At 43.5% G+C, this 11,924-nt stretch overlaps 1 protein-coding gene across 5 annotated transcripts in view; it reads right to left on the bottom strand.

The window, feature by feature from the left end:
- Positions 1-311: 311 nt before the first annotated feature.
- Positions 312-11,924, bottom strand: part of LOC134207882 (probable phosphorylase b kinase regulatory subunit alpha) — a 48,259-nt gene continuing 36,646 nt past the window's right edge. For 3 of the 5 annotated variants that reach the window (XM_062683882.1, XM_062683883.1, XM_062683881.1), the window contains exons 10-11: positions 2,234-2,445; positions 312-2,179 (exon numbers count right to left, since the gene is read on the bottom strand). In XM_062683882.1, the coding sequence (XP_062539866.1) occupies positions 1,130-2,179; positions 2,234-2,445 (1,262 nt within the window). In that variant the 3' untranslated portion in view covers positions 312-1,129. The remainder of the gene's footprint in view (positions 2,180-2,233; positions 2,446-11,924) is intronic. The other 2 variants (XM_062683885.1, XM_062683884.1) reach the window with 1 other exon arrangement.

Here is an 11,924-nt window from a genome sequence, read left to right as displayed (position 1 = left end):
CTTATGCCATTCGTTCCGCAATGCTCAAATGCGCTCGATCTAGTAGAGGTTACGTGAAGTTGCGCCAGTTGGTCATCAGATCCCACAAAAGCGAAGGGAGAGCATACTGGGGTCGTGGATTCAAACCCCACCGAAGGAAGTGGTACATTTTTCGAACAAAATCTTTCACATGTTGTGTAATTGCCCAAATATTTCAAATAATGTTTTTAAACATAGTAATTCATTTTTAAACGGGTAGTCAATACCCTGAAAAAAGGCAATTAATTTTGATTGAACTGAAATTTCTTTCTAAATAAAATCACTCACGCAGCTATATTTTAACATTGTTGTTCATGCTATTCTCATGGGATTTTATGGTCTCGGGCTTTACTTTTTGTCGTTTGAAATGTGTTCAATTGCTTGTATAAGGTAATAAGGTGTATAGAATAAGATAATGCTAATCATATTAAGGATATTTCGATACCAATCAACAGCGATTTGCGTCTTTGTAGGATTTTTCTTTACAATAATGAACATTTCCGCTAAAAAAAGAACTAACAGTAGCACAAAATTATCCTATAAAATGTATAATATGAAAACAATACTTGTCTTACAAAATGTAACCTACGCTATCACTATTAAGAAAAATAGCTAGCAGCCAGTGAAGATATTGGCATAAATAAAATAACGAAATGTAAATAGTGCAAAGAAATATATAATTACAGAATTAATATTGCTCAAACAAACTCCTTTGTTCGGTACTGTAAATTGTTAAATCATGTGCTGTGTCATGAAAATATCATTTTCGTCTTTTCCTTTGGCCAGTTGGCTTTCTACCTACATTCGTTCCTAATCAGAAGGCCGATTACAAAGATTTTAAGAGTTAATTATAGAATAAGGATTTTTTTGAAATCAGCTACTCTAAGTCAGCCAAAATAGTATTTGGACATTGATTTTTTTTGGACAAAAAATATTTGTAACGGGCTAAATTCGATTGACGTCTACTAAATATTAGAACAAACAGAACTCGTTTCGCTTTTAGCTATAGGTTGCGTTATAAGTAGTTTTAAGCACATTCATACTATAACAGCTTCGTTGGGTTAAGAGATAGGGATTTACTGAAGAAAATGAGGTCATTGTTTCTGCTTTCTTACGAGATTGTGCAATCCATGTCGCCCTGTTTGGGTAGATCCTCCAACACTGAAGCGACCGCCCTGGAGATGTACGTCATCGTCCCGAAACTTCCGCTAGGGGCGCTGTCGTACAAATGCTGGCAAATGTAGGCAGCTCCACCGCAAAGCAATAGTCCGGCGGTTGTCGTTTCGCGGATATCTTTATTCTTCGCACAGCACAGCATCGCATCGCCATTAACCTTACGTTGATCCTCCAAGAACAGCTGATTGGCCTTGTGAACCAAATGCTCCACGTAAATGATATCCCCAAGCGATGCGATGATGTTGTGCTCGGTAACCAAAGTCAGAACCATCAAAGCTTCCACTACAAGCTGCCGATACTCGGGCTGGGGGATGGTGTTGAGGGCGGTTTCGACCTCCAGCGCGAATTTCAGCTCATTAGGAGTCATTTCCTGAGTAAGACTCTGTGGCAAAATTCGACCCTCAATCGCCAATCCCTGGCAGCGCTCGAGCACCGTCCAAACCCGTGGATAGAAATCCCGCGGCACTCGATTGAGGGCTCCATCCAACCGACGACGACGTAACCACTGTCCCTGGCGGTCGTCGATCATTGAACTTTCCCCTTCTTCCGTCGGTTCCTTACCTAAGCCAATCTGACTTTTCTTACTGACGCGACTCGATTTGCAGCTCACGATCGAAATGTTACCCCGGGCCACACTGTTGATAGCGAATTCCTTACCGCTAAGAATGTGGTGCAGCAGGTTCTTCATCTCGAACGGAGACAGGTTCAGCAAATGCTCGGACGCCTGCTCTCCATCGCAGTTCAAAGTACGTGACAGCTCTTTTGCCATAACCTGAATGATGAGACCAACGCGAAGCCGAAGCATTTCGTGGAACAGCTGCGGCTCCGTCCGAATGAACATGGCCAAATAGACGAGCAACTCCTGTGTCAACATGGCCGTACTCTCGTCATCGCCGTACGCCTCGTGGATCAGCGTACGGAGCTCCGTTTCCGGTAAGGGTGCCGTGATGGTGTACTCGCTGTTGGGTGGCATTCCGACTGTGACCTACGTAAATGGATTTTTAATTTTCATGGAATTTTATTTTAAATAGTAACCAACCTGTTTCTGTCGGACGAGCAAATCGGTGACGGCTTTGGCCAGATCTTCCACCCTTTTGCCCAGCATACCGGCCGTGTGACGCACCAGACCCCATAGCTTCTGCTGACACGCTTTCTCGTACAGTCCCTTGAGCAGTCCACGAACCGTAACGACGCGGCCCTCCTCCAGCATGCCTTGTGTTTGAGAATCGTCATTAGTTCCGCTGACCAGCTCTAGAATCCCGTGACCCGACCGAAATAAAAACAAGTTCCGCCGCGCCAAGAAAAAGTACACGCACAGGCAAAAACGAACCAGGGCAGCAGCATCAATGGCGGCGGTAACGACGGTAATTGTGGAACAGCAATAGCGTTGCGAAGACAGTTGCAGCAAGCACATTCGCGTGGAGATCGGATGTATTTGTGAGGTGGTGTGTTTCATGTGGATGGTATCACAGTAGCAACAATCGGCGAACACGTGTTTGAATGTGTGTGAGTATTTATGGTACGGGTTTCGTGGAAGTGATTCATATGTGTGTATGTGAGTGAATGTTGAATACCATAAAAAATCAAGCAAATGAAATAAAATTAGTTTCTAATAATGTCGGAAATTACTTCTTGCACAAACTTGTGCATGTGTTTGAATAGATATGGGTCGGCCGAATCGCAAATCAAAAATTAATGATGTCTACTATTTTTTTAAGATTTAGAATTTTGAAAACAAACGGACACAAACATTAAACAAAACTCCAACAGGAATTACACAATACATAAACGTATTCAAACACTAGGAACGAGAACAAGAAGTCAAATCGAGGAACAGTGGCAAAATCGTTTACTATTAGATTAAAACATAAAGTATAAGATCCGTGTTTTGAGATTTTTTTCCAAAATAAAATTACAAAACTTCATTTGCTGTTTGATGGTCAAGCAATGAAGTCGTTAAACGTTAAACGAAGTGAGAAATGCTATTCGAGAGCTTAACTACAGTAAAATTGCACAGCAAATTCCGATGTATTAGGTTGAGGGTAAACGACTGAACGGAAATACAATCCTAATCAAAACATCGTTAACCTTGCGCCTCCATATAGCTGAGCAACAGCGTAACAAACGGTGAAGAGATTTTAACGCCGTGGATCGACAAACCTTATGCAGTTGACATCTCGGTGATCCATATCTCATGTCTCTCCCTATAATAGAGGTAATAATAGTTTATTACCTCTATTCTGCCTGTGTCGATGGTTTTTAATCCACATACATGTGTTTTGGTCAATGGTCATAGCTTCTCCGGGCAGTAAAAAACACATCACAACAAGAAATGACTTTTTTTCGATCTAGTAACCATCATTCTTCTATTTACCGATTTCTCCTTATCTCAATGGACCGATAGTTTTTGTGTGCGTAAATTTTGCAAAATTAAATACTGTCTGGATTTGGATCGGCAACCGAACAAGAATGAGCTCTACCAGTGATAGGTGATGGAGAGCCGCCCGTCAAAGACAGAGATTACCCGACGAGGCACAAAAGAAGATTCTTCTTTGCTTATTATTTTTTACTAGTTTATTTGTGGACGCTGTAGCGCCCGCGGCAAGTGTTTTTTTTTTTCGATATAAACGGTTCATTATTTCAAGCATTAAAAAAAATCAAATTTTCAACGTCTGTTGTCTGTGATTTTTTCCATCAGATACTGTGTCTGGTTGTTTAAAGTTGTCACTGGTTTTGTTCTTTGCCTCTGATAGTAAAAAAGAATTGAAGTGTCAAATATTTTATTTTTTGTGAGAATTTCCCCGCGTGCTGCGTCTGGTTGGCTAGTCACCGGACAGACAAACAGGGCTATTATATATAGTATTTATTCAGACTAAGGCCTGCTGGTATCATTTTCGGCAGTCACCAGTGAGCCCAAGTACAAAAAATCTTCTACCACCTCGATTTCGTCACCACCGATGCAAACTCGCGGTGGGTGGTTCACATTGTCTTCTCTTGAACCTCTTCCTATCATGTACTTCGTCTTCGACGTGTTGATGACTAGTCCGATCCGCTTGGCTTCCCTCTTCCGTCTGATGTAGGCTTCCTCCATCTTCTCAAAGTTACGTGCCATAATATCTATGTCGTCGGCGAAGCCAAATAGCTGGACGGACTTATTGAAAATTGTACCACGCGTGTTAATCTCTGCTCTTCGTATTACCCCTTCCAAAGCGATGTTGAATAGCAGACACGAAAGACCATCACCTTGCCGTAACCCTATGCGGGTTTCGAAGGGACTCAAGAATGCCCCTGAAACTCGAACTACGCACATTGCCCGATTCATCGTCGCTTTAATCAACCGCGTCAGTTTATCCGGAAAACCGTGTTCGTGCATTAGCTGCCATAGCTGGTCCCGATCGATTGTATCATATGCGGCTTTGAAGTCGATGAATAGATGATGTGTGGGCACGTTGTATTCGCGGCATTTCTGCAGTACTTGGCGAATGGCGAACACCTGGTCCGTGGTGGAGCGTTCGCCCATGAAACCCGCCTGGTACTGGCTCACGAACTCCCTTGCAATTGGTGCTAGTCAACGGCATAAAAATTGGGAGAGTACCTTGTAGGCGGCGTTCAGCAATGTGATTGCGCGGTAGTTGCTACAATCCAGCTTATCGCCCTTTTAATGGGGTAAATGGGACACACGACACCTTCCATCCACTCCTGCGGCAACACTTCCTCCTCCCAAATTTTGGTAATGACCAGTGCCTCACCACCGTGTTTGAATAGCTCTCATGGTAGTTGATCCTCCTGGATTTCCTGGAGATCCGGAGCCCGTAAAATTATGTCCTGCGCGCGTTCTCCCAGGTCCATCACCATACCGTCATCTTCGTCTGCCACATCGCCATTCAGGGGCTCTTCGTAGTGCTGCCGCCACCTTTGGTGGTTCTCTTCTACTAACTGCTCACATTCGCCGTCATACCAGTCGTTTCTCTGATCCAGGGGCACCGTGCCAAGTGCAGCGGTTGCGGTGCTACCAATGGCGAATCGAATATCTCTACAGCCATCTTCAAGAGATGCTGCGCCTAGCTGCTCTTCCGTTGGGAGTGCCACTTCCAGCTGCTGCGCGTATTTTTGGGAAAGTCTACCGTCTTGTAGCCGCCCAATGTTAGGCCGCGGCGTCCGACTTTGACGCGTGTTGTACACCGTCGAGAGTTTTGAGCGCAGGCATACTGCAACGATCGGATTCAATATTCACATTGCGGTAAGTGTGGACGTTCATGATGCCGGAGAAGAATTTACCGTCGATTAGAACGTGGTCGATTTGGTTTTCCGTTTCTTGGTTAGGTGATCTCCATGTGGCCTTGTGGATAGTTTTGCGGGGAAACAAGGTGCTTCGGACTACCATTCCGCGGGAGGTTGCGAAGTTTATGCATCGTTGGCCGTTTTCTATTGATACGGTGTGCAGACTATCCTGTCCGATGACCTGTTTATACATTTCCTCCCTTCCTACCTGTGCGTTCATGTCACAGATGACGATTTTGACGTCGCGCAGTGGGCATCCATCGTAAGTCTGCTCCAGCTGTGCACGTTGATTATGCTATAGTTGAAGAAACGGCCTTTAATCCTCAGCTTGCACATCCTTGTGTTGATTGGCTGCCACCCAATCACACGATGGCGCATCTTGCCCAGCACTATGAAGCCACTAACCAGCTCGTTGGTGGTGCCACAGCTTTGGTAGAAGGTTGCCGCTCGATGCCCGCTTTTCCACACTTTCTGTCCTGTCCAGCAAATCTCCTGCAGCGCTACGACGTCGAAGTTGCGGGGATGTAATTCATCGTAGATCATCCTGTCGCAACCTGCGAAACCTAGCGACTTGCAGTTCCATGTTCCAAGCTTCCAATTGTGATCCTTTATTCGTTGCCTAGGTCTTTGTCGATTATATCGAGTCGCATTTTTCGTAATTATTGGTTTTCCAGGCCGCTTATTGGGCCTGCGCAAACCTCCTGTCTCGTCGGAGGGCTGTCGTGCCAGGGCTGTTTAGCGTCCCACCTAACACCAGGGCTTGGGCTTATGCGCTTTGAGCGGCACTCGGTCGGTGGATACATGCTTTTTATAGGAATTTAACAGGACCCACTGTCAAACCCCACCACATCCTAGGCAAGCCCCACAACTCGCATATGGCTTGGGGAGGGATCGTCAAGCCCTTGGACATAGTCCCTGCTGCCCGCGGGACTTCTTCTTTGCTGCACGACTATAAATTTTCAGCAGGCCTGAATCGGTATATCAAAGGCATTTTGTTGCATTGAATGTTTGATAATCCAGGGTGTCCAGAAAAGCCAGGGACAATTATCGCCGATTTTCCATATCGATTTTCATGCAAATGTCATAAAGAAAAGCATTGCTAGCTTCCGGACCTAGCAGTGGAAAGAAACCAAGTAAACATTAACATGGAGTTGACCTTTAGTTCGGAGTATCCGTTCTAGGATTTTTGATACATATCTCGATTCCCAGTGCGTTTATTTCCCCATTCTCCATATTGAACGAATTCCTGCTCTCTTCGTCTTTCGAGCAGTGATATTTTTGAGTCATGATGATCTTCTTATGCTTTACTACCCTCTGTTCGTACCTCTCCTGGCTTTCCCCTGACGACGAGGAGAGTTCCCCAGTTCCGATCACCAGGTTCTTCGGCCCGAGGCCATATTCGTCGGTCAGATGTCGAAGTCGACCCGGCCGTTCCTGGATCCAGACTTCTGGTCGATCGGCGTCCCGACTACCTGATACAACAGTTTTGTCCGTGATTTTTTTCCGCTGATTCGTAGATCGTTGGCTGGTTGATATATCCTTGAATTCCAGATTTCAAACGAGTTTCTTCGTGGTGCTTCTATGGACTGTTCTGATGTTTATTAGACGGTACTGGTGATCTGTTTTCTAATGGTGTAATGTGTCTAAGAGGTTGATGCGATTGCTCAGCCAAATCCTTATTGGGCAGTTTCTCGAGAGCGTGAAAAGAAGTGTGAGTGGTTTCTAGATAGATAGTTCAATCGTTTGGAGGAGGACTGAGTTGGTGTGCGATTTATGTTAACTTTTTGTGTACTTCATAAAGTGTTTGAACTTCGCGTGAACTGAGTGTAGCCGCTTTCTTCGTTACTGCAATCGGAGCCATTGTGCATCCTTTTGGCCGGGTTGATAGCTTAGGTATCTAACAGGTTTACTGTTTGTTGAGAGATGGCGGATCCCAAGCTTCCATCGGAGAGATTTACATTATTTATCGACGGTTTCTCGGTGTTCTTCTTTTGACGTTGGGCAACGTCTTACCCGAAACTGTGTGTCAAATCAGAATATAAAATGGGGGACCGTAACGAAATCATGTAAGATTTTGAACGTTACTGGCGCCTTTATCTTTCGATGGATTTTGGAGATTTATATATCAGTTGACTTGGAAACTCTCCAGCAATCTGTCAATTTAATTTGAAAAATTCGATTATTTTCGCGAAATGATTGAAAGTTTCAATTCTTGTCATACTCAGTATTTTTTTTTAAACCAAACAATCCCGTTCATGCATTCCTAACACGGACATCAGAATGCAGTAAGGTAAGGGCCATTTGACCCATCGCTTCATTTTCTTTATGCGCAAAAAAACCGTTTTTCTCGTTCGCGCATTATTTCCATTCGAGAATCCAAGGTGAGCGGACAGATCGATGTCGTCGGTTGCAGTCCCAGCATCGGCGTTTCAGCGGCTAATTATCGATTGGCTATCGTCAGCGTCAACAACACTCCAATTTGATTTCCTCGCATGGTTCTGAATGGCCAGTAGCAGCAAAGTAAAAAAAAATCTCAAAGATTTTGATTTTGGTTTTCTTGCTGTTAGCACCAGAATCACAAGCGTGCGTCAGAAGGAGATAGCATAGCATAGCATATGTGATTGTACAAATCGTGGGTGGCTATACAATACTCAATTCAAGCTCCATCCAGAATAAGGGCGAATGTCGCAAGAGAAGACTCTCCCCGTCGACCCCCCCTCCCTTAACCTTCTGTCTGTGCTCAAAAAAACTTACGTTGTCTGTGCTCTGGGGTCAAATTGACCCCAAATTGAAATTGCTATAACTTTTTTATTGTTTGGCCAATTTTGGATTTTTGGGGCTGTTTCGAAAGATAATTTAATCATCTTTCAGGTCGTTACTAAAGATTGACTATTGGTGGGCGGGTACGTCGCGGGGAGGGGTGTTAGTGAACAAGGGTATAAACACAGTGATTTTTCATGATTATTTTACTTATATCCGAAAATCCTACCCATTTTGAACTGCACCTTTTTCAAAAAGGCTATGCAGGAAGGCATGTGCTTTGGCATGAGGCGTTTATAAGTTTAGAACTCGGCCGCCAGGTGGTGGTATATTTGAATTCATTATTTTAGACTACTCAAGATATTCCGATATATAGAATTCTCCTCAGTGTAAATATTCTTATCGCACAAATTTAAAAATGAGAAGAAGTGCTCATTATATTGAGCACCGCTTTGTAGTGCTAGACATCCTGAACAATGTTGCCGAATACAACTTGGGTGTAGGTATGAGGGATCTCAAGCTAAAGCAATATTTCATATATGCAAGAATATTGCAAGTACATTAGCGCCGCCTATTTGTAAATTTCCTTATTATTTATTTCGTTACATGACAGTTTATTCTCACCAGACGAACTTTGTTACAGACGTCATCTTTACAAATTTCAAAATTGTGCGATAAGAATATTTACAATGAGGAAAATTCCATATATCGGAGTTACTTGAGTAGTCTAAAATAATGAATTCAAATATACCGCCACCTAGCGACCAAGCGCTAAACTAATCAATGCCTCATGTCAAAGCACACGCCTTCCTGCATAACCTTTTTAAAAAAGGTGCAGTTCAAAATGGGTAGGATTTTCAGATATAATAAAATAAGCATAAAAAATCACTGTTTTTGTACCCTTTTTTACGAAAACCCCTCCCCGCGATGTACCCGCCCACCTATAGTCAATCTTTTGTAACGACCTGAAAGATGATTAAATTATCTTTCGAAACAGCCCCAAAAATCCAAAATTGGCCAAACATTAAAATAGTTATAGCAATTTCAATTTGGGGTCAATTTGACCCCAGAGCACAGACAACGTAAGTTTTTTGAAAAAAGGACACTGTAGCGCATATTTTCATGATTTTTCAAGCGAATTTGCACCTAGGAGACAGATCTCGGCGAGTTTTACCAAACTACCAAAAATTAGGAGAATCGGTTGAAAACTAAAAAAATGGCAGCCACTCAAAGTGGCCTGGGGTCATATTGACCCCAGAGCACAGACAAAAGGTTAAACAAAACAAAAGTGACAAGCAGCAGATCTCTCTGTGGTTTATCACTTCAGAACGAAAGAAAACAATGCGAACTTTCATTCTGAGGTGATAAACCGCAAAGAAACTCCCTGCCTGTCACTTTCATTCAAATGAGGGGAAGTCGACGAAGAGAACCCTCTCCCGCGACACCCGCCCCCTTACCAGACAGAGCTTGAAATGAGCAATCTACTGTATATTGTCGCAAATTGGTACTTGGGATTAGTACCTTTTTCTATACAGCAGCAGTTGTATACCTGGCCACGTCCTTACAATCACGGAAGGAAGGGAAGGAATGTTAGTTCAACATCTACTAGTGAAGATGCAGGGAACCCATACTACCATCATAGATGTCTCGGGAAGGAAAATTTGTGTTAGTGGGAAAGGTGAATAATAGGGAGCTCTATTCGACAATATAGAGCGTTTGGCAATAACAGTATATGCTGTAAAAGTAATAAAATATATTCATCAATTTACTTACGAACCGTCCTAAGGGAAAACAAAACAAAACACAAAATTTCGGCAAATCGCGCGATCGTTCTGCCGTCCGAAACAAGAGCCAACACGCACTGAACTAATTAACTTTATTACCGGCCGCGCAATGCAAAACACAAAATTTCGGCAAATCGCGCGATCGTTCTGCCGTCCGAAACAAGAGCCAACACGCACTGAACTAATTAACTTTATTACCGGCCGCGTAATGCAAAACACAAAATTTCGGCAAATCGCGCGATCGTTCTGCCGTCCGATACAAGAGCCAACACGCACACAAGCGTGCGTCAGAAGGAGATGCTTAAAAAATTCGAATGGATAGCAACAGTAACAGTCAAGTAAAATTTTCTCCGAAGATTCTGATTTGTGTTTTATCGCTCTCAAGCCCCGACGTTATTTAACGGAAGCGGCAAGATTTCACAGAAAATATATGGATTGTCTGTCGAATCCTACCGTTTCCGTCGCTGTTCCGCTGCATTGCGGATTTAGTGATTGGAACTGCATCCATACTTTTTAAGACCATCATTTTATACAAAATTATACTGTCCCGAGAAGAAATTTCTACAAAGTACAAAATATAATCGCTTAGCGATGGCAGAAGGATCAATCGGAACGATGGCCTTACGTTGTCCAACGTCTACCTTGCGGTAGTGTTTTCTACACAACCCTTCTATTATTTCTCTCCTGATATGTTGGCGTCGAGCCAACTATCGATTTATTCCGTTACCATTTGGTCGTGATTGCTGTTGGCCGAAACTTCATTAGGCGTAGATTGCAAGATAGGATAGTCAGTTCGCTCTTGCGATTCCGCGATAAAGATAGCAGAGCTGCTGGGTTTTGGGTAACCCTTAACTAATTTCAGTCCATCGATTATCCGGTCCTATTCTAGGAGATTTTGTTGTAGCATCCGAACTGTTTTAGTGCGCTCTGAGACGATTTAGCTGCGTTTGTTCCATTTCGGTAATTTTTTTGTCCTTGTCGTTTGACTCGAGTTGAAGCTTGAAGCCGTGCACCAGGTATGGAAAAGCACCACCGTCAAAATCACTCCAATTTCGATACCTGGTGCACGATCAGGCTATTGAAAAGTAGGGATGTGATCTATTCGCGGGCCGACAAAGGGAATGCCGTGGTGATTATGGATAGAGAAAATTATGACTCACGCGTACATGCCATGATTGACTCTGGCCCATACGAGGAATGCAAGTTCAAAAACGGCAAACCTAAAGATCCACTAAATAGAATGGTTGAAGAAGGTAGCGCACCTCATGGGGGAAGAAAAACTTGAACGAAAATTTCATGTTCCTAACCCGAAAGTAGCCTCCTTGTACTGTCTACCGAAGATCCATAAAAATCCTGTGGGAATGCGCCCAATTTCGTCGAACATTCGCACCCCTACCGAAAAAATGGCAGCATGGCTTGTGCATGAATTGAAGAGATACCCTGTGACGCACGGAAAAAGTGTAAAAAATTCGGTAGAATTCGTGGAGCAGCTAGAAGAGTTCAAGCTAAGAAGAGGTGAGATCCTGGTGTCGTTTGATGTTACGGCATTATTTCCAAGCGTCCCGGTTCCGGAAGCGCTGCAAAGCCTAAGGAGACACTTAGAACGCAGTCGAGCTCCACCAAGTCACATTGAAGCATTTCTTTCCGTTGCTCAGGTGTGTATGGACCAAAACTTTTTCGTCTTTAGACAAAAGTTTTACAGGCAAACGTTCGGTCTCAGTATGGGCAGTAAACTCTCACCTTTGCTAGCTGACGTTTTCATGAGCGATTTTGAGACTGAGGCTCAGAAAGACAAGCTTTTTCCTCGAGTGTGGCGGCGTTATGTTGATGATATTTTTGCACCAGTCAAAGAACGCTACCTAGACCAAACACTTGCCTTACTAAATTCACAACATAGTACAATCA

This window comes from Armigeres subalbatus, chromosome 1, assembly GCF_024139115.2.
Source record: "Armigeres subalbatus isolate Guangzhou_Male chromosome 1, GZ_Asu_2, whole genome shotgun sequence".
NCBI lineage: Eukaryota > Metazoa > Arthropoda > Insecta > Diptera > Culicidae > Armigeres > Armigeres subalbatus.
The sequence above is the reverse complement of the archived record's forward strand: the minus strand, read 5'-3'. Positions and strand labels throughout refer to the sequence as shown.